Genomic DNA, 24,156 nt, shown 5'->3' with positions numbered 1-24,156 from the left:
TAAAGTCTGGATATTTCCCCTTAGTCAGTCAGTTTTCAGAGTCATGGAGTCATAGAGCTCTAGGGTACAAAATTGGACCGTTCAGCCCCTCATTTCCATGCCAACTTGTTTCCCCATCTACAAACAAACCTGTTCGACTTTGGAGTGAGAGAGGAAACCAAAGCATCCAGAGAAAACCGAGGAGAACGTACAGACTCTGTACAGACAGCACCTGTACTCAGGATTAAACCAGTGTCTCTGGCACTGTAAGGCAGCAACTATCGCTGTGTCACCCTTCTATGCCTTGCTCATTCAAGTATGTGTTTAAATGGCTCCAAAATGAATTGATTGCTCCAGCTATCAACCACTGTCTATTTAAAAAACCTTCACGTCAAATCCCTTCTAAAATTCTTCCCCATAACATTAAGCATGTACCCTCTTGTTTTTGACACCCATATTAAAGGGAAAAAAAAGATCCTTACTATTTTCTCATCGATGCCACATAATTTTATTTTCTCTGTCATCACACCGTTCTCTCTTCTTCACTCCAGGAATACAAGTGTGGCCAATCCAATTTCACATGATAACTATTCAAGCAGCATGATGATGAATATATTGGCAATCTTTCCAGTGCAACCACATATTTCCTCTATCTTGATGAATAGAATTAAACACAAATACTCCAATGAGGTTTAAAAAGTGTATTGTACAGTTGATGTACAGTATTGTACAGTTGATGTTTAAAGTCTTAACTTTTATTTTCTATGCCTCGCCTACCTATGAAAGAAAGCATAGCCTCGCCTACCTATGAAAGAAAGCATGTCATAAACATTCTGCACTGTTCTATATATGGTTGCCAACTTTCTCACTCCCAAATAAGGGACGAAAGGTCAGAATACGGGACAAATTCCCGACGGCAATTCGTTGACTGACTTGGCCGTGGCTGGGTGAATGACGAGTTGGCCCGGATGCTGGACTGCACACAAAGCACAGCCGGCGGGCCAGCTGAAGAGTTTTGGCCCGCGCGACTCATGAACTGATGATCGGCCATGTGGAGGGGTGGTGGTGTCGGCGGTAAGCGAAGGTTCGAAGGTCGGACAGCTGGCCGGGCAGCCGACTGACGTGGCCACGGGCGAGGCGCTGCTGCTGCATTCCATGGGCTGCACGACGTCGGGACGGGCGAGATGGGGCCGGACGCGGCGCACCGACCCAACAGTCCCCTCGACCTGAATCGTAGCAGTCAAATACGGGTAAGGGCCGTCCCGTACGGGACAAACCAATTTTGCCCAAAATACGGGATGTCCCGGCTAATACGGGACAGTTGGCAAACCTAGTTCTATATCACATGTAGCTACTTTTAGTAAACAATGGACATGTTCCACAAGAGCCTCCTATTCATCAATATACCTATATCTTGTACATGTCCTATCCCCCATTACATTTATAAAAAGCATCACCTCATCTGTATCAGAATTAAATTCTACCTGCTGAAGTTTCACACAATTTTCCATCTGATCTTTTTTATAGCTTTGGACAACCTAGACAATCAAGACACCACAAGTTTTCACGTCATATGTAAACTTATTAATCATACCTCCTATATTCACATCCAAGTCATCAATATTTATCATAAACAACAAGAGTCCCAACACCAATTCCTACTGTGCACCATTGGTCGCAGACTTCAATCACCAATCTCTTCCAGAAGAACGCCCTTGTATTTGCAACTTCTGCTTTCTATCAACCAGCCAATTTTCGATCCAGTTAGCCAGCTTGCTTTGAGTGCTTATGTCTTAATTTTCTGGACATGCAGGACTTTGTCAAACACCTATATAAACTATATTTATCCATCTCCTCAGTTACCTCAAAAAAATCAATCATATTGATGAGACAGGATTTACCCCACACAACACCATGCTGGCCATTCCAGATATTATCTGGCCATGGGGATTGATCAACCCATATGTTTTCCGTAACACCTATCATCAAAACTTCTTAATACCAACATGCTCCAGCTATAGATATTTCCCTCCCTAAATTCACTATTGTAGCGGCACCTAGTGGTGGGGACGTCAGAACCCTCATCATTCGTCGGTTCGGTCACGTGATCGCGGGGGTTCGCTCGCGGGATGTTTGGGGTGTGTTAGCTAATAATAGCTCCTCCAAGTAACTGGAGCTATTATTGTTAGTTCAGTCAGACATTCGTACTTCACGAGTTTTGTTTCGTTTTTATTGAAAATAAAAATTACTTTGCTCCACCTGTCTGGCTTCGCTACAGTGGTGACCCCGCTGATCCGAACGTTTTTCGGATTTCTTTTCATTATGAACGCTGCGGAGAACCTCGACACCCCACCCGCCCAGCAGAACGCGGTTGCACTAAAACTGTCCGTTTTGTGGGCGGTACAGCCTCAGGTGTGGTTAGCGCACATCGAGGCCCAGTAATTTGAGGTCAGTAGAGGCTATCGCAGTTGGCCAGAAACATCGCCTCTATGTCAGTGATCGCCATTCCGGGCTTCGTTTCCTCGTGGACACTGGAGCTGAGCTGAGCATCCTAACGCCATGTGGCCTCAATACCCGTGCTGGTAAGCGTGGCCCCGCCCTGACCGCCGTCAACGGCAGCCCCATCCGCACCTATGGGACTCGGACTCTTTCCCTCATCCTCAACTCTCGCCATTACTCGACTCTCACACTTCATGATTGAGGACGGTTCTCAGCCGTTGCTAGGCGCCAAATTTTTCGGGCCTTTTCCCTCATGGTGGACGTTAGGGGCCAGCGCCTCGTTCCTCCGGGTTCCCCCCAGCCTTGCGGCCCGTTGTTTCCCCCGATCTGCAGTTCGGATCTGTGTCGGACATGGGTGGGGCATATGCTCTGATCCTGGCAGAGTTCCCGGAGATCTTGACTCCGCGTTTTCACTCCACCACCCCTAAACACGGAGTTGTGCATCACATCCTCACTGCTGGTCCTCCGCTGCACGCACGGGCGTGCAGGCTCCTGCCCGACAAGTTACGTTTAGCTAGAGAGGAGTTCCAGAGGATGGGGGACATGGGGATCGTGCTGCGCACCAACAGCCCTGGGGCTTCCCCAATTCATATGGTTCCCAAGTGGTCCGGCAGGTGGCGGCCATATGGCGATTATCACCGCCTGAATACCGTCAAGACTGCTGATCTCTACCCAGTCCCGCACATCCAAGACTTCACAGCCCACTTGGATGGTGCTACCGTTTTCTCCAAGGTAGATCTGGTGCGCGGCTACCATCAGATTCTCGTCCACCCCGATGATGTGCCCAAGACCTCCATCGTTACTCCGTTCGGCCTGTTTGAGTGGCTGCGGATCCTTTCGGACGTAAAAATGCTGTGCAGGCTTTTCAGCGCCTGATGGACATGGTTGCTCGTGGCTTGGACTTTGTTTTTGTTTAGTTTGATGACATTCTGGTTGAGCACCTCCGCATGCTGGTCCAGCGGCTCCGGGATCACAGCCTGGTCATTAATGCTGCCAAGTGCCAGTTTGGTCTCAGCTCTATTTCCTTCCTTGGACACCATGTTACCCCACAGGGCGCTACGCCTCTTCCCGGCAAGGTGGAGGTGATTTGGCAGTTTCCTCGGCCGCTCACCATCAGGGGGCTACAGGAGTTTGTGGGGATGGTGAATTTTTACCATTGTTTTGTACCAGCGGCGGCTCAGATCATGCGGCCTTTGTTCCAGTGCCTGGCCGGTAAGCCGCAGGATCTCATGTGGGACGCCGAGACTGAGGCCGCTTTCGATGGTGCCAAGGAGGCGCTGGCCAATGCCATACTGCCCCAGCCGCCCTCACCATTGACGCTTCAGATACTGCTGTCGGAGGGATCCTGGAGCAGTTTATCGACGGTCGCTGGCAGCCGCTTGCCTATTTGAGCTGGCGCCTGCACCCTCCTGAATGGAACTACAATGCATTCGACCGAGAGCTTCTGGCTCTTTATTCGGCGCTCTTCATTTCCGGTATTTCCTGGAGGGCAGGACATTTACGGTGTTAACTGACCACAAGCCGCTCACATTTGCATTTGCGAAGGTGTCCAAGCCCTGGTCTGCTCGTCAGCAGCGGCACCTGCCGTTTGTTTCTGACTTCACCACCGATGTTCGGCACATGGCGGGCAAACTGAATCAGGTGGCAGATGCTTTGTCTCGCCCTGCAGTCCATGCTGTACGGGCCGTGTCCCCATGTTTTGGACTATTCTGGGCTGGCTGCTGCACAGTGCGATGGAGACGAGATGCAATGCTATCGGACTGCCGTGTTGGGATTGGTGTTGGCCGATGTTCCGTTCGGTCCTGCGGGTGTGACGGTCCTGTGCGATGTCTCCAACTGAGCAGCCACGGCCTATCGTCTCTGTGGGTTGGCAGTGGCGTGTGTTTGACTCTATTCACGGGCTGGCCCATCCTTCGATCCGGGCGACTTCTGCATTGGTGGTGGCCAAGTTCGTCTGGCATGGACTTTACAAGCAGGTTGCGGCCTGGGCTCGGGCCTGCATTCCCTGCCAGACATCCAAGGTCCAGCGGCATGTACCTGCGCCACTTCAGGATTTCGTGGTCCCTCCTCACCGGTTTGACCACATTCATGTGACCCGGTGGGTCCTCTGCCACCGTCTCATGGTGCCACTCACCTGCTCACGATTGTGGACCGTTTCACGAGGTGGCCTGAAGCTGTTCCGCTGTCCGACATCTCCATCGCGACTTGTGCTCGAGCCCCCGCGGCCCACTGGGTGGCGCGTTTTGGTGTGCCTGCTGACATCTCCACCGACCGTGGTGCCCAGTTCATCTCTGCCTTGTGATCGGCCATGGAGTCAGCTGTATGGCGCGCAGCTGCATCATACCACTGCGTACCATCCTCTGGCCAACAAGTTGGTCGAGCGGTTCCACGTTGGACTCAGCCATATAGGCGCGGCTCACGGGCCTGGGTTGGGTGGACCAGTTGCCTTGGGTGTTGCTGGGGATCTGAACGGGGTCCAAGGCAGATTTTGACGGGTGCCAGTGGATTTCCTTTCTGTGGCTCGGGGGTCACAGGAGCCCACCTCGTCTGTGTTGGCTCCTGTCCCGACCTCTCGCCATGGGGTTGTTCCTACTCATGTTCTGCCGGCGCTTAAGGACTGCAATTTTGTTTTTGTTCGCCGGGACTCACATCGAACTCCGCTTCAGCGGCCTTATGAGGGGCCTTTACGGGTGTTGCGGCCTGGTGTTGGATGTCGGGGGTCGTGAGGAGATCATTTCTGTGGCCTGCCTCAAGCCCGCCCATCTGGAAGGATGTCGACAGCCCGGTGGTGGTGGCTCAACCCCTGCGTAGAGGTCTTCCGCTGGCCGTGCCACTTTCACCGGTTGCACCTTTTGTGCCCGTTCCACCTATTGTGACTGTTCTGCCTATTAGCCCTATTCCGCCTGTTCGCCGTGTTTCGCCTGTTCGGCCTGTGGCACCAGTCCTTCTGTCTCCACTCGGTCTGGCCACCTCATTTGGATGCCCGCTCGTTTCTTTACCTCGGGTTTTGGGGGGGGTCCTGTAGCAGCACCTAGTGGTGGGGTGGGGTGGTCAGAACCCTCATCATTGGTCGGTTCGGTCACTAGACCGCTGGGGGTTCATTCGCGGACTTTTTGGGGTGTGTTAGTTAGTCAGCGCTCCTCCCAGTAACTGCAGCTATTATTGTTAGTTCAGTCAGCCACGCATACTTCACGAGTTTTGTTTCGTTTTTATTGAAAATAAAAATTACTTTGCTCCACCTGTTCGGCTCCGCTACACTATCTTCTTTATCCTTCTCCTTAGTGAATACCCTCGAGAACCCTTTTGGTTCCCAAATGTACCCATTCTTTCCCGGGATTCTCATTAATCTTACTTGCCATGGACATTTGACCACCACCTTTTGTCCTCCTAGCTATTTTCTTAAATTCTCTCCTGCATTTTCTATATTCCCCCAAAATTCACCCGATTCCAATTTTCTTTTCCATTAGCCATTAACCAAAAGTCCCGGCAAGAACATAATTAATTGAAAGAAATGTTGTTTACCCAACCTTACATCTTCTTTGGTTCATGCTGGTTTATTTCTGACTTTCTGACTGAGCTATCTAGTGTGTATTCATTATGTTAAACATATTATATTCATACAAATTGTTGTTTTCTTCAGCAAGTTAATTTTAGAGTATTTTGTTCTCGTACATGTTATGGTGCCAGGAAATAATCTATGCAGGAAACTTATTGGCACAAACCGTCTTGGTTGTTCTGTTTCATAGTATGGGGCCAATCACTTAATAATCTGGGAAATAATGAATAAAGAAAAGTTGTCAAAAATGAATGTGTTCATGATAACGGTGCAAATGATTAGATTTGTTTTCAAAATTATTATATGAACTATAAATGATGTGCATGTTTGTAGGTTAATTGGCCTCTGTAAATTGTCCCCTAGTTTTCAATTCTATGAGATAACAGTGAACTAGTGTGACCGGTTGCTCGATGGTCAGTGTGAACTCAGTGGGCTGAAGGGCCTGTTTCCATTAAACTGGTAAATTAAACTAAACTAAACTCAAACCAAACTAAACTACATATATCAACTTGTTTAATATCAGAATTTTCTGTTCTGGTGATCATTTAAAAAAGATTTGCCTTTTTTTCCCACAAAGATAGAAACTCTTCAATGTGATTCTCTACATTATTAGTTTGGTAAAGGAACCGTTGTCCCGTGAGCTTAAAGTATAGAGCTTACATGATAAGTTTTAATGGATTTGCAACTAATAAAATCTCCTTAATTCAAGGTAATCATTGAAAAAGACAATAAATTTTACGGATTTGTTAGATGTTCGTTCTTGCACTTTAAAATATTACTGTTTAAATATGCATCTGTAAACTATTTGCATCAGCAAAGTTACGATGAAATAAATAATTATTATTCATGGTCTCAGTTTAATTGTTTTGGTTGCTGTTGCATAAGTGTGGATCTGAAGCTCTAAAATCAACTCTTCTGCTCTATGAGGTTGGCCTTCCGACAGAAGATTATGCCAAGACGGCAAACCCAGGGGAAACAACATGCACAATTGTTTGTTTCCTAGCCTCCTTTTGCTCCTACTTCCCCTCTCATTAAATGTTCCATCAAAAACATTGCAATCATTTATTTCTCTGGCACATGGAACGCAGTTTATAGCTGGAGCCATGCTGAAGTCTACAAATGAATCCCATTATTTTGTCTAATAGCTGCCATCTAACTAATTGAAAATGGGCCTTTTAATTTTGTTTGTAAACTTCAAAAATAGAAATTGAAGCATATTTTCAGATGGTTTTGCACGGGCAATTTGAAACAGATGAAAGATATTAAATAATTTAACCATTAAATTTTATTCGATATATTGTTTTTATTTCTCATTTTATTGCCCCATTCAGCATTGTAATTTTTGCCTCAGACTTCCTAACCCTGAACAACTGGATAGTTTTAGATGAATTTTGAGTCCAATTGGGATTTGGATTTAATTGGGTTCACTTTTGGGTTTGAATGCATTGCACCTTTTCTTGAAATGATGCACCTGGCACCAATCCTCGGGTATCTGGTAAGTACAAATTCTTAGAATGGGTATGTGAGATTTTACAGAAATCTACGTTCATGGAAAAATAGAATAAAGCAGCGCAGAAGGAGGCCATTCAACCCTTGAGCCTATGCCCACCCTTGTAAAGTAGTATACAAATAGTTCTACTCCCTTAAGGGCCTGTCCCACGAGCATGCAACGCCATGTGGCAAGCATGACCTAAGCGACTCCATGCGGCAAGCGCGACCTAACCAGAAGCGGGGGTCGTGCGGAGGTCGAGTGAGTGACATGAAGTTCGAGCGAAGTCCGCAGGAAGTTTGCGCGTGCTGTACGGCGTCGAGGCAGCTGCGGGCCGGCAGGCCGTTGCTGCGTGGAATTTTTGAACACGGTCAGTTTTTCGGAGCCCCGCGCGATGTCGGGACCATCTCCGCACAACTCCATATGGCTCCGGCGATCGAATTGGTACCGGCCCCGCGAGGCCGTACGGCTCAAGCGACCACGTTAGGTCACGCTTGCCGCATAGAGTCGCTTAGGTCGCGCTTGCCGCATGGAGTCGCATGCTCGTGGGACAGGCCCTTTATTCTGCTGTCGATAGCATATAATTGTTATGGACAACAGACAATAGGTGCAGGAGTAGGCCATTCAGCCCTTCAAGCCAGCACCACCATTCATTGTGATCATGGCAGATCATCCACAATCAATACCCCGTTACTGCCTTTTCCCCATATCCCCTGACTCTGCTATCCTTAAGAGCTCTATCCAACTCTCTCTTGAAAGCATACAGAGAATTGGCCTCCATTGCCTTCTGAGGTAGAGAATTCCACAGACTCACAACCCTCTGTGTGAAAAGCCCTTAAAAATCTTATATGTTTCGATAAGATACCCTCATCCTTCTAAATTCCAGAGTATACAAGCCCAGTCGCTCCATTCTATCAACATATGACAGTTCCGTCATCCCGGGAATTGTTCTCCTTTAATTGTTCTCCTTTTTTAATTCATCCCTGAAATGTTTTTTCCATTTCCATTTCAAGCAAAGCATCCCAAAACAAAACAAAAAATTATCTTCATTTCACTTCAGGCTCATTTATCAATTTCCTGTATCCTTTGGTGATCTGTGCAGATACTGGTTTACACCGAAGATAGACACAAAATGCTAGAGTAATTCAGTGGACAGGCAGCATCACGGGAGAGAAGGGGGTTTATAACCGATGTCAGTCGGTAGAGAAGGCGAGATCAATAAATGGAAGGGAGATTTCGGAGATGGTCCAAGTAAATTTGGGTGCAGGATGGAAATTGGTGGTGAAGTTAATGATGTCCATGAGTTCTGCACGGGTGCAGGAAGTAGCACCAATGCCATCTCTCCAGAGATGCTGCCTGTCCCACTGAGTTACTCCAGCATTTTGTGTCTTCCTTCGGTTAGCTATTGCCCATTATTGTAGCTGAATTCTTCCTTTCCATACTGTCAAAATCGTTTTGTTAAGATTTAATGCAAAATCCATTAAAACGTTCCTTTTCTTTCTGAGTCCCTTATCTTATATTTCAACAACGAAATACAGTTTATTATGCAATGTTAAGAAATTAGATTTCAACTGTATCACTAATTTTTATTCATTTTGGTCAGTAAACTTTAAAGATATAAAGTGGGTGATAAAATACAATACTAATTCTTGGGGTTAAAGAGCTAAATTGCGGCAGATTGGTAAACTTACTTTTCATTCCCCTGAGTTTAGAAGGTTGAAGGGTGAGGTGACCGAGATCTTTAAAATGTCCTGCACTCGGGTTTATACAGTGAAATTATTTCCCCTGTCAGACAGATCCAGTACAAGGGGCAGATTCATATAATTTGAGCCAGACCAAGTGGAGTGAAATCACTTCTCATACAAAGAGCACGGTATATCAGTAACTGCCTTGCCTAAAAATATTTCTATGGTTAAGATAATTAAAATCTTCAAAATCAAGATGATAGCTATTTATTAAGAAAGGACGCAGAGCAAAATGGATAAATGTAATTGAGATAAAGATGATGCAATTGAATACAGTCGGGCTTTTTTCCTGCTTTGTAATGCTGAACGATATCATTTCTGAAATTGAGTTTACAGCAAAGGAAGCATTTTTATTATTGTGCATCACCTTTTATTTTGTTTTTCTTGTATTAGTATAATTATATCACAATGATAATCTTTGCATTATGTATTTTTTCCTTATTCTTATTCACTACTGACACCAGTGTCACTTCTGAGTAGCTCTCCTAACTATACCCATGATTATTCATACATTAAAGGTTTTAAATCAGATATCCATTTCATACAACGACACCCATAAAATCCTGATCGTTTATTTAATTGAGGGAAAATGTATTAACATAGCAGAGTTTGATTATAATATTTGGGATCTTCCCTTTTCCTGCCCTTTCTCGCATTAGGTTGATGAGCATAAAATTGGTATGAAATATCTTGCACAACTAGTCTGGTGATGCAGAATCAAATTCTGCGCACAAACATTAACAAGAGCAATCAGAGGTGGTAAAGAAATATAAACATTTTAATTTCCATCTTCTTAGTCCAATTGATTGCAATTTCTGCATTCATCAATATTTAAGAAAGATAAAGAAGAGGTAATAACAATTGCTTGCAGAGACTCTCAAGATTAAAATAGTAATATGTCTCACAGAAAATTTTATCTGATAACCGGTGCTTTTTAAAAAAAGTATTTTTACTCCATTTTGCACAATAGGCTCCGTCTGATGCAATATTTCCCATTGGTCTCTCACTGCTTCCTGACTAAACCACCCGTGGACATTGGTTTCACTTTCACATTCTTTCAAGCCAGGTTTCAAGTGTATCCTATTTTAAAAGCAAACAAGGTTTATTTTCTTTTAGCAGTGCTCTAAGAGCATGGCCTCCCATGCTCTACTCATCAACGTCTGACAGGGCCATTAGGATTCTATTCCCATAGCCTAGACCTTTCATTGCAAATTACCCAGACAATCCATTAAACTGGAGCACGTTATTCAACTAATGCCCTGTACTAAATTAAAGATGGGCGAAAATATAATATCAAAGCTAACTCTCTCGTCCTCGTGACTTTCAGTTATTTTGTGCTTTTAACCGCAGGGAAAAAAAGAGAAAACATGACCGAGTTGTGTCCATGCACCTGATTGTTTTACTTAAAAGGTTAGAATAAAAATTCAAAATTTGTAGGCTGCATAAGTATTTTTCTTCTTTGGTTTTCTGTCCTCTTTGGAAAATGATGTTTTTTGCTTAGTAGTTCCACACATTCCAGAAACATTCAACCGAAGGTGTGGAGGAGGCAGAATTGAATTGAAACTCATTGTCCCTGCCCTCCTGTCATGAGCTCTTTCCACCAGCAGTTACTTGGATAGCTATTGGCAGGAAAACCTTGGCCTCTGCCCCCCTATCCCATGTTTATGATGAGGTGAAGAAGGGGGGGGGGGGGAGAGAAATAATTATAATACCTTACTCTTCCATTATCTGATAGAGTGCAGTATAGTCTGGGGACCAATCCAAATAAATCTGTGGTCTGTGCATCTTAGCTACATATTGCCTGAACCAGGATAGTAGATAATTAAGTCTAGGCTGAGTCATTAAACTACAAGGGTCATCAGATGCTTAAAAACTGTTCAGTCTATGATGATCTCATTTTAGCAGACACGTGTGACTAATGCTATACTTATTAAAAACAAAAATCTCCTGACGTCAGTTTAAATTTTGCACACAGCTAATATGTGAAGTATAAGTCACGTTAATTGTCGACTTAATTTTAAATCAACATTGCAACATTAAATGCAGCATTCGTGGGGACTGTGACAACTGTTAAATGCAGCATTCTTTCTAATAAGTCTCCAACCTATTTTGAAGAAAGAACATGCTGAGCAACATATTTGAATTTTGGTTAGTTACAGAGAATAATTGGAAGTATTCATTGGAAATAATATTTACATGTTAATCACACTTTAATTCATTTATGATAGAGCACAAACTTCATGAACACCTTCATGGGAAATTCTTTGTACTGTACTTGGGAGTCGATGTGCTCACATTGTAATATTTTCATTTTGAATTCTAACTAAGTTAAATATTAAATATCATCTCGTATTACTATAGAGTATTGGAAACTTGGCTTATCCTTTGACCACAATGATTTATGATCTGAATGAGGAGTCTCAGATCGAGAGACAGTTTGAAACCTGTTTGAGGATAAGGAGTAGGCCATTTGGGACTAAAATGAAGAGAAATCTCTTCACTCTAAGGGGTGGTGAACCTTTGGAAGATGCCTGTAAAAGCTCAATCATTCTTTCACCAGACAGTTTTTGGTGCTTTAATAAACAACTAAATGGATGAGGAGATAGAATTGTAAAATAGAACTGGGGTGGGAGATCAGTCAAGATCTTGATAAATGGCAGAAGGACTGGATGGTTCATCATATTTCTTGTGATCTAATGTTGAAATGACTGCCAATACATTATGTCTGCAGCTGCTGTTAACAACAAAATTGCATTTTTGGGTCCAGAGCTGATTTTTTCTTTTGAGAAAAATAGAGTGGTGCGAGATTTCAATTACAATGAAATATTTAAAAATCATTTCTGCTTTTGGCAAACCAAAATTCACAACACTATAAAATTTTGGGTTGCACTAGTAGCTTATTAAACAGATTTGTGGGTGGGGGCTGGGGGCATGGGTGTGGGTGATAATGGTGGACAGAAGACGTATTCCCTAATAAGTCCACCACAAATCAATGAAAAAGTCATCCCAAAGGTAGAAATGTAATTCAGTGAATAAAGCAACGTATCCACTCAGAATTCAATAGCATTCATCATTCTTGTACAGCACTCAGTGTGAACACACCAAATGCTCCCAAGTACAAAGTAATTCACAGCCAGGGAATATTATTTTCCAAATAAATTTCTACTCTTCTGTACATCAATTAAAAAGCAGTCAAAATGTAAACACTAATTGCAATCGATAGGTTCAATTATTCTCAGGAACTGTATTGTACCAGGACACAAACAAAGGCAACGAGGATCGTTTTAGATATCAACCCAATTCTCAGTTGATTAAAATAGATAAAAGATATACCTAGCCTCGGCAAGGCCAGCAGCATAAACAAGGACGAGCCGCACCCTGGCCACTCTCTCTTTGGTAACCCTCGGACTATCCTTGATCGGACTTAGCTGGCTTTACCTTGCACTAAATGTTATTTTCTTATCATGTATCTATACACTGTAAATGGGTCGATTGTAATGGTGTCTTTCTGCTGACTGCATAGCACGCAACAAAAGCTTTTCACTGTACTATATACTATATACTAAACTGTGACAATATACCAAACTAAAACTAAAACTTCAAATGTACTTTGGAAGACTGAAATATTTTAGGGTGCCTCCACCTGATTGCACATTATAAAATATTCCATGAACACGACAGTCCTTATGATCACCATCCTATAGCAAATTCATCTTCCACAACCTGCATTTGTAATGTTGCCAGCAAGACAGGCTGGTTAAACTAAACATTTCTTAAAATGGTCACATATTATGATAGTATAACTGGTATTTTAATGACTTAACATTTCCTGAGATGATGAAATGCAGGTTGTTTATTTCCTTGGGACAGAGACATCCTTTGAATTAGACACAAAATGCTGGAGTAATTCAACGGGACAGGTAGCATCTCTAGAAAGGACTGAGTGACGTTTCAGGTTGAGACCCTTCTTCAGACTGAGAGTCAGGGGAGGGGGAGACGAGAGATATGGTAGGGTAAGGTGTGAAAACAACAGATCAAAGCAGATGTTGATCAAGGAAATTAGAATGGTACATTTTTTGCTGAGGGGAAATCAGTAAAATATCAGTCTAATTAATCAGATAGATGTTGAAACTAGTTGGAGAGCTGGAGGAGGAACGGAGAGAGAGAGGGAAACCAAGGGCTACTTGAAGTTAGAGAAATTAATGTTCATACCACTGGGTTGTTAGCTGCCCAAGTGAAATATTTGGTGCTGTTCCTCCAATTTGTATTGGGCCTCGCTCAGAAAGTGGAGACGACCCAGGACAGAAAGGTCAGTATAGGAATGGGAGAGGGAGTTAAAGTGTTGGGCAACTGGGCGATCACGTAGGCCTAAGCGGACTGAGTGGAGTTCAGCGAAACGATCGCCGAGCCTGTGCTTGGTCCACTGAATTAGCCTTTCAACATCTAGATATGTTGTCTTAAGTTGAGAACTCAAGACACGGGGAATTATTTCATTTTGTTTACATTTTCAGAAGTCATAACACAAATGTCTAGTACCATGGTTAGAAAATTGGCTTCATGGAAGGATGCAGTGATGGTGGAAGTATGCTTCTCGGACTGGAAGCCTGTGACTAATGATGTGCCTCAGGGTTCGATGCTGAATCCATTACTGTTTGTCATTGATATCAATGATTTGGATGAGAACATACACGGCAAGATTAGCAAGTTTGCAGATAGTGGGTGATTTTGTAGATAGTGAAGATGGTTGGATCAATTGCAGCAGGATCTTGATCGATTGGCCAAGTGGACTGAGGAATGGTTGATGGAATTTAATGCAGAAAAATGTGAGGAGTTACATTTTGGAATGTCTAACATGGGCAGGACATACACAGTGAATGGCAGGGCTCTGGGGAGTGTTGTAGTGCAGAGGGATCTAGTAGTGCAGGTGCATAGTTCCCTGAAGGTGGAGTCGCAGGTATATCGGGTGGTCAAAAAGGCTTTTGGCACATTGACCTTCATCAGCCATTGAGTATAGAAGTTAGGAGGCCATGCTGCAGTTGTATAAGATGTCGGTGAGGCCACATTTAGTGTATTGTATTCCATTCTGGGCACCGTGTTATAAGAAAGATGTTAAGATGGAAATGGCTACAGAAAAGATTTACGAGGGTGTTGCCAGGACTAGAGGGTCTGAGCTATAGGCAGAGGTTGAGTAGGCTACGACTCTATACCTTGGAGCGCAGGAGGATGAGGGGTGATCTTATAAAGGTCTATAAGATCATGAGAGGAATAGATTGGGTAGGTCCACAGAGTCTCTTGCCCAGAATAGGTGAATCGAGGACCAGACGACATAGGTTTAAGGTGAAGAGGAAAAGATTTAATAGGAATTTGAGGTGTAACATTTTCACACAAAGAGTAGTGGATGTATGGAACAAGCTGCAGAGGAGGTAGTTGAGGCAGGGACTATTCCAACATTTAAGAAGCAGTTGGACAGGTACGTGGATAGGATAGGTTTGGAGGGATATGGACCAAATGCTGGCAGGTGGGGCTACTGGGACATATTGGCCGGTGTGGGCAAGTTGGGTCGAAGGACCTGTTTTTTTTACACTCTATGACATACTATACAAAATACAATACCATATTCCAGTTACAGTAAAAGTGTTTCAGCATTTGGTGAATAGATTTTGCAGGTCAGAATTTTGTGTCCTATGTTAAAAAATATCCATCATGATTATGTGGGTTCTTTAAGGAAATGGTTTCAATACGGATCAGAGTTTTGAAAAGCATCGTCCAACATGCTGCAATCTTTTAAACTGCTGGAGTCACCTTACTGAGTTGATGTACATTGGCAGAAAAAGTCGTGGAAGTCGCATGCCTAGCCTTATTTTAACTTGCGCAACTTTAACTGCTCCCCCAACAGGTTATCACTGATACTTCAGCAGCAAGGTCAAATCTGGTGGATGGAAGCCAGTTTGCGTGTTCCAAATGCTTAGAAGACACATAAATTTTTTTTAAACCGAACTGATAACTTAAACCAATGATAATGTTTATTTAAATAATATAGTTAATTCCACACAAAAGAATAATACATGGACATTGATCTATGAATGAGGATACATTTGTATAGGTGTCAGGGGTTATGGGGACAAGACAAGAGAATGGGGTTAAGAAGGAGAGATAGATCAGCTATGATTAAATGGTAGAGTAGACTTGATGGGCCGAATAGCCTAATTCTGTTCCTATCACTTATGAACAAATTATTGACAGTACTTAATACAAATCAACAAAAATGGGTTAATGTTTGATGTGGTTACCTTTAGTTAAAACTTAAAACAGTGTTAATCTGTCAATTATTTCTAAATATTCTAAATATGTCATCCAGCTTTATTTAATTACATATTTGCAGATCTTTTTTGATCTCTGCTATGAAATGTTTCCAATGGTTTTCCAAAGAAAATATCTAAAACACTCATTTAGCAAATGTGCCAATTTAGCACAAGTCTTAATATAACTGCGCTTTGCTAAATAAAAGTTACATGGTGCAGGAATGTTATTTTAGATCTGTTATTTTAATCACGAGTGACAAATCATTTGTTGGCAAATAAAGGGTATGATTCATGCAAGAGTATCTGTGACTGTATCAACCAAGATATTGGTGTAACGTTAGATAAGAATACTTATTTAAAACCTAGTTTTTTAAAATACTAATACTTAGGAATTGCATTCTAACACAATATATTGGGAAGTTGCATTTCTTACTGAAAGTTCAAAGAAATATTTTTGTTTTTATTTTCACTGTTTAGTTTGAGCTTTATGTGAACAAGGAATTTCATTATACTCTGGTGCATGTAACCTGCATCAGTGTCTGAATACATATAGGTTTATGGCCATATAAACCAGAGTGCAAATCTTTCCAAACCTTCTAAATGCAGGGAATAAAATTCTAGTTTGTGTGACCTTTCCTTTTTAATTAACCCTTAGAAGACCAAAATTATTTTTGCTGAATTCCGCACTGCAGTCCATGCAAGGACAGTATATCGCTCCAAGGGGAGAGGGAAGGGTGGTTTCACAGAAATGTTCACATTGATCCATATGTATCAACCCCAGGCTGTGGCTTAGCTCATGTCCTCTCACCTTCTGGCTCTAGGTATAAGCTCTGACATTTCAATAGGCCTTTGGTTTACCTGTCAAAGCATTAGGTGATCTTTGTAGATGGGCCCCAAATCGCTTTGAATTTTTACTTCTAGCCTGGAATATATCCTAATTTATAACATAAGGCTCCAAACAAAGATTTCATGATTTGAAATTGAATGGCAAAAGTTAAGTCCAGTTATTAGGGAGAAAAGGCCTGGGATGATGGTTATGGCAAGTGTGTGGCTGTAAATTATTATAATTATGATAGTAATCATCATTTTAGTAACGTTAATTAAATTATGTAGATATACGACATGACAAGTTGTATATTGTAATTGGTCCTATTTTGTGGAATGATAATGTCCTCAGTTTTCTTTGGCCATCCAATTATCATATTGAAACATTACGATCACTACAATCAATATTCTAGCCTATTAAGATATTCAATTTGTTGGCAGTTATTGAATGTGTTACTACTAAAAATTTGTGGAAATTGTGTTAATTCTTCATTAAAAAGAATGAAAATTCAACAGAAATGTGGGTAGCATTAACTTTTAACTATGATATTAAGTAACATAATTTTTAAAGAGTTACGTCTGCATGTTACGTAAAAAGCCCATATAGAAAGCCACATAGCCTGACCTTCAAAGGTTTTCCAGCTTGTTCTGTTTTTGTTTCAGATCTCCAGCATTGTATTTTTTTTAATTTTCATTGACCAACATCACCTCGAACATGTGGGAGTTCATGTACAACCTTCACTCGCAATTTTTGCTGGCAGAAATCTCTCCCAAATCGGACTCCTCTTTACCCGCCACCTCCCGCCCCCAACCAGTACATACACATTACTCTGACTATCTCCCACCGTTCACCTTGCTCCTTTCCCCTCCTCCATACACTCATCTCCCATCCCCGAGTCTCATATTTACATTTCATTCCCCCCTCTTTCCATCTCCCTCTTGTCCACTTCCACCCTGATGTCTCGATCCAGCTTTACATTTCACTCCTTTTCTTTGCTTATCTGACATGCTTTTATCTCCTTTTCACCTCTCCCCTTTGTCACTTATTCCACCCATCTGCCAATCAGCCCTCCATCACCTGTATACACCTATCACTTGCTGAGATAACTGGCCAAAATGCTGGAGTAACTCAGCGGGACAGGCAGCATTTCTGGAGAGAAGGAATTGTTGACGTTTTCGAGTTGAGACTCTTCTTCAGGCTCCTTGCCACTTGCTTATCACTTGCCAGGCTATGCCCAGCCTCCAGCACTTAGGTATAAGCTGTGACAGTTCATTGCACTAGCTGTACTTGTCAAAGCTATAGGTGACCTTTGTAGATGGACTCCCAAATCTCTTTGAATCTTTATTTCTAGCATGGAACATATTCTATTCTACAACATTTGGCTCCAAAGTGGATGATTTATCATTTGAAATATGAAAGACCTTATAAAAGGGGTTTATAAAATCACAAGGACAAAGATAAGTTGGATGGTTGTAGCATTTTTTCCAGGGTCGAAGAAAAAGGAGGGCATTAGTTAAGAGAAAGATTTAAAGGGGACACGAGTGGCATGTTTTTCCACACAGAGGGTAGTGGGTATATGACACAAGCTGCCAGAGGAAGTGGTGCAAAAACAACATGGTTGCCATGGAGCAATTGGGCCAAAGGGTCTGTTTCTGTGTTGTATAGCGCTATGATTTTATGACCATGTAGTAAGGTGGCAAATTGCATGGTCGTCTTTATTGCAAAGATTCTGTAGTTTAGAAATATAATTATTTTGATATAATTAGATAGGGTGTTGGAAAGGCCATACTTGGAGTACAGAACGCTGTTTCGTTCCCATTACCCAATAAAAGTGTAGGAATATTGTAGCATTGGAGGCAGATGGCAGGAGATTTACTGGGCTAATCCTTGTGATGATAGGGTTGTCCTCTAAAGAGGAAAAAAAACAAGTTGGGACCATTCTTTTAGAAGAATTGGAGATGATCTTACAGAGACATACAAGATCCGAAGGGGACATGATAAAATCAATGTTAAGATGTCTTCATGAGTGGGAGAGCCTTGAATGAGCTGAAATTTTTCAAGATAAAGTCAGCTCACTTAAAACCGCTGCATATTGACCAGGCCCTTCGCCCTACAATGTCCATACTGAACACGATGCCAAATTAAACTAATCTCTACTCCCTGCATGTCCATATGCATATCTAAAGGGCTCTTCAATGCCACTATTGTATCTGCCGCCACCGTCACCCCCGGCATTTGTATTATAGAAACATATAAAACTCTTAAAGGATTGGACAGGCTGGATGCAGGAATTATGTTCCCCATGTTAGGGGAGTTCAGAACCAAGGGTCACAGTTTAAAAATAAGGGGTAGGCCATTTAGGACTGAGATGAGGAAAAACCTTTTCACCCAGAGAGTTGTGAATCTGTGGAATTCTCTGCCATGGAAGGCAGTGGAGGCCAATTCACTGGACGATTTAAATAGTTAGATTTAGCTCTTGGGGCTAACAGAATCAAGAGATGTGGGAAAAAACAGGAAGGGGGCACCAATTTTCTGTTTCGATGTATCTTACAATTCAGGAGATAAATTAGACTTAATATTGACCTGGCAATCGGGATTTTGTAATTACAGCTTGTGCAATTAAAAGAGAAATTGTTACTAATAACATATAAGGCTCCACTTTAATCCATTATACATAGATACATAGAAAATAGGTGCAGGAGTAGGCCATTCGGCCCTTCGAGCCTGCACCGCCATTCAATATGATCATGGCTGATCATCCAACTCAGTATCCCGTACCTGCCTTCTCTCCATACCCCCTGATCCCTTTAGCCACAAGGGCCACATCTAACTCCCTCTTAAATATAGCCAATGAACTGGCCTCGACTACCCTCAGTAAAATATAGATTAAATAAAATATATTCTAATCAAGTGATTAAACTTTTTCAACAAACTAAGCAAGTGTATTTTGAATTTGGAGATAAGCCACAAAAATTACTAGCACGACAGCTTAGAAAATTAGAAGATGAGAAGATGATACACGGAATTAGATCTGAGTATGGAAATATATTAATTACTCCAAAAGATATTAATGATAGATTTTTACAATATTATAAAAATCTTTATTCGTCAAAACTAACAGGACAAACAGATAGTATGGAAATATTTTTACAAGAATGTCAAATCAATAGCTTAGATCAGGAAGGTAGAGAATTGTTAAATGCTGAAATAACAGTAAAAGATATTATAGAATCAATTAGTTCGCTTAAGAACGGAAAAGCAGCGGGCCCAGATGGCCTGAGTGCAGAATTTTATAAAAAATTTCAAGATCTGATTTCCCCAAGATTACAAATAATGTATAGATATGCATATGACCAAGGAAAATTACCAGAATCTTTAAATGAATCCACAATTACACTCATCCCTAAAGTAGATAAGGATTTGGAAGATCCTGGATCATATAGAGCGATTGCCCTTTTAAATACAGACCAAAAAATATTAACTAAGGTCTTATCTAGGAGATTAAGTTTAGTGATCTCTAAATTAATACATTATGATCAAACAGGTTTTATCCCAAAACGTTACTCATCCCATAATCTCAGACGTTTGTTTAATATTATATATTCAAAAAGAATACGAGATACGGAACTAGCGGTTATATCACTAGATGCAGAAAAAGCGTTTGATCAGGTGGAATGGATGTATTTATTTAATATAATGGAAAAGTTTCAATTGGGGGATAGATTTTGTAAATGGGTAAGAATTTTATACTCGAATCCTATGGCAAGAATTTTGACTAACCAAATTTTATCAGCCAAATTCAAACTCTCTAGGGGATGCAGACAGGGATGTCCGTTATCACCCTTATTGTTCGCATTGGTGATAGAACCATTGGCGGAAAAAATTAGATCTGAACCTGAAATATATGGCTATAATACTGATACAACAATTAATAAAATTTCTTTATATGCAGATGATGTTTTGATTTATATTACAAAACCGGAAATTAGTATTCCCAACCTGCTAAACATTATAACTAAGTTTGGTGCATTTTCTGGGTATAGGATTAATTGGGATAAAAGCGAGATTATGCCAATAACAGGAATAAATCTTAATACATTACAACAATACCCATTAAAAGTAGTTACAGACAAACTTAAATATTTAGGGATTAACGTAACTAAAACTCATAACGCATTAATAAAATCCAACTATCCTCAACTATTAGATAAACTTAGAAAAAATATTTTATATTGGAAAACACTGCCTATATCCATGATTGGTAGAATAAGTGCCATAAAGATGGTATTTCTACCGCAGTTGTTATATTTGTTTCAGGCTATTCCTTTTTTTCTTCCGAAAACTTTTTTTAAAAAAATTGATAATATTGTCAATAGCTTTATTTGGGATTATAAAAATCACAGAATAAATAAAAAACATCTATGTAAAGCTAAGATAAATGGAGGATTAGCACTTCCAAACTTTTTATATTATTTTTGGGCTGTTCAGATTAAGAATATGAATTTCTGGTGGGTAAATATGGATCATGAACCGACATGGTTAAATATAGAAAAGGAGGACTGTCTACCTTTCAATGTAGGTTCGATAATTTTTGCACCAACGGAAGTACAAAAAAAATATTATAAAGACAACCTAATAATATATAATAATAGACGTATTTGGAAACAAATAGTTAAGACTCTACACTTGGATAATCTCTCATTTAGATTACCAATTATGAATAATCCATCGTTTAAACCTGCTATATTAGATGGGGGGTTTAAACAATGGGATGATTTAGGAATTACAAGGATAGAACATCTGTATAGAAAAGGAAAATTTCTTTTATTCCAGGAGTTACAAGATATTTATGGATTGTCTCCACAACATTTGTTTAGGTATTTACAAATTAGAGATTATATTAAATCCAATACACAAGATTATAAAAATAAAGAAGCAGGATTGTTAGATGAACTGTTTAATTTATATCCAAATACAGAAAAATTAATAGCCTATATATATAACATCATTTTGGATAAGGAGAATCCAATAACGGAAGTATATCGTCAAGCATGGGAAAATGAAATGGGATTGGCTATAACAAAAGAAAACTGGGAAGAAAGTCTACAACGAATACACCGGTGTTCATTAAACGCCAGACATATACTGATACAATTTAAAGTATTATATAGGTTACATTATTCGAAAACTAAATTAAATAGTATTTTTCCGAATCTCTCCGCTATTTGTGATAAGTGCAAGAAAGCAGAGGCAAATTTAATACATAGTTTCGTTACATGTCCTAAATTGAATTATTACTGGACAGAAATCTTTAAAGTTATTTCTGAAGTCATCAAAGTTAAATTGGACCCTAACCCAAAGCTAATAATATTTGGAATTCCGGATTTACATCTATCACTTACAGTAAATCAAAGAAATTTCTTTGATTACTGTTTAATAATTGGAAAAAAAATCATATTGAAATTTTGGAAGGGAACATTATCCCCCACAACCAAAATGTGGGCAACAGAGATGATGGAGACGTTACATCTGGAAAGAATTAGATTTGTCCTATTGGACAAGTATAATTCTTTTGAACAGATATGGTCTCCATATATACAGTATTTAGAGAAGTAGCTGTTCTTGGCAACACAGCTCGACGTGCACCCTGCGGGATTTGGTGAGAATAATTCATTTTTATATTGGAATTACATATATGTCTTTATTGATACTATCACTTGTAGTAGTGTTATTAATAATACATATTGTGGTTACTAAAAATGTTTTTTTTTTTTTTTTTTTTTTTTTTCGTTTCTCTTTTCTTTCCTATATATAATCAAATTATTATTTAATCACTCTCTTAATGATTTATTCTTCCTCTATTCTTTCTCTATCATTATTTCTAAAAAAACAGTAGATAAGTATTACTAGTGTTTTACTTAATGCAAATTGAATTAATTTGATATAAAGTTGTTTGAAGCATTGTAATTGATTACCTTTAATAAAAAAATATATTACAAATATAGCCAATGAACTGGCCTCAACTACCCTCTGTGGCAGAGAGTTCCAGAGATTCGCCACTCTCTGTGTGAAAAAGTTTCTTCTCATCTCGGTCCTAAAGGATTTCCCCCTTATCCATTATGACATGCAGATGCGCATTGCTGTCATACCAGCTCTTCGCTGTACTGATAACAATGTATTTTTGCTTCCATTCCTAATTCCAGACTCTGATCTTGCCACGGGATGATATAAAAGTCAATTTTTCAGAAATGTAGCTTACTGGTAAATTTCTTTGACAGCCTGCTAGTTCAGAAAATGTGCAGTTTTGAAAATTAAATCCATTAATTTCTCATAATTTAACCTAAGAATCATAAAAATGATGTAGTAAACAGAACTGCACAAGCTACCATTATAATTATCAATAAATTGCTTAAAGTATATGATCTATGTGTTCCATTGCATGTTTCAGTTGTATTGCTGATGTTACACGCTAGATTGGAAGGCATTTATCATACATCCTGACTGTCTCCTTTAATATTGGAACACGGTACAATTTTTTATACGTTGTGACCTATGAATAATTATTCTTTGACAATGATGATAAATTATTATTTGTATTTCTTTTATGGCTTTGTAATTTATCTCCAGATTTTCTGCCTAGTCAGATGCAGCATGGATCATTACTCATCAGGAGTGTATAATATCAAATCCTATGTACCGAGCACAAAATTGTTGTTCTATTAATTGTATTTATCTGATGGAAAATTGTAGGATTCCAGAAGTAATAGCAATTGTACCAACCTTGTAAATATGTACCCATGAAACTGATGTTGATGCGATTTTCAAGGGCATCCTTTCTCCATTGGAATCTAATAATTTTGTACTAATTGTACCAATACTTAATGTCTAAGGTAACCACATAAAACCCCATAATTTTCACATAATGGATCTTTGCTGCTCAAATTTGTCAAATCTGCTTCCTACATTACCCCAGTATTGGGTAGTTTATGTCCTGAATTCTAGAACAACTCCACAAAATATAATTATTCCTTTAAAAAAAATCTAATTGTTAGCCATTGTTAACTCAACCTATTGCTCTAAGAATGCTGCAATATAGAGAATAGAGAAGTCAGAATAAAACTGGAAAAGTGCGCTTTTCTGCCTCTCCTTTTTTCTCCCTCTACCTTGCCCTGAAAATGTCCAGACTCAGAACATCCATCCATTAAACATAATTTCCACTGCATTTTTTTTCTTTGCAGTTAAAGAAAAGGCAAAATAGTATCCCAAACCTCTGTCAAAATAGACTTCTATGTTACTTGAAATATTTAGATCATCCTTTTCGATAATTATCATTCTAATCTTTCAACCTTTTGTCCAACCGGATATTCCTGCAATTTATTTCATTAATCCAAAAATAACTCCTGCTGCAAATGTGCACCATATCTCCACTGGTTTACAAGACACACTTTAATCTGTATGTTAACAAGGCTTCTCAATTTCATCTTGCTTCTTCCAATTATTTTTTTGCTTTGAGATATCCATTGGGGGAATATGTTTACAGCCTCCTTATAAACCTCTCAACAATTTAAGATCTTGAAGTATATTCCTATCAGTAAATGTTTTCAAATGAAATTATTCAGTTCAGTAAATATGTTTTTAATGTTTTAGATTCATGAGAGCTGTAGAATTAATGTTAATATCTTCAATGCTTATTAATCGATTAGACGAATGTCAACAACAATAAGTAACATATTACATGCTATAATAAAAATACCTATTGA

The 24,156-nt window shown here is 40.2% G+C and overlaps 2 protein-coding genes across 6 annotated transcripts in view; one reads left to right on the top strand and one right to left on the bottom strand.

Moving 5' to 3' along the window:
• Nucleotides 1-24,156, bottom strand: part of cntfr (ciliary neurotrophic factor receptor) — a 327,137-nt gene that overhangs the window by 199,418 nt on the left and 103,563 nt on the right. The gene's annotated exons all lie outside the window — the stretch shown is intronic.
• On the top strand, nt 3,426-3,869 carry LOC116984048 (uncharacterized mitochondrial protein AtMg00860-like). The gene has a single exon (XM_033038150.1). It carries the CDS (start codon nt 3,426-3,428, stop codon nt 3,867-3,869), a length of 444 nt encoding a protein of 147 aa, XP_032894041.1.

Source organism: Amblyraja radiata, chromosome 1 (genome assembly GCF_010909765.2).
Source record: "Amblyraja radiata isolate CabotCenter1 chromosome 1, sAmbRad1.1.pri, whole genome shotgun sequence".
Lineage (NCBI taxonomy): Eukaryota > Metazoa > Chordata > Chondrichthyes > Rajiformes > Rajidae > Amblyraja > Amblyraja radiata.
Note: the sequence above shows the minus strand (reverse complement) of the source record. Positions and strands in the feature narration are given on the sequence as shown.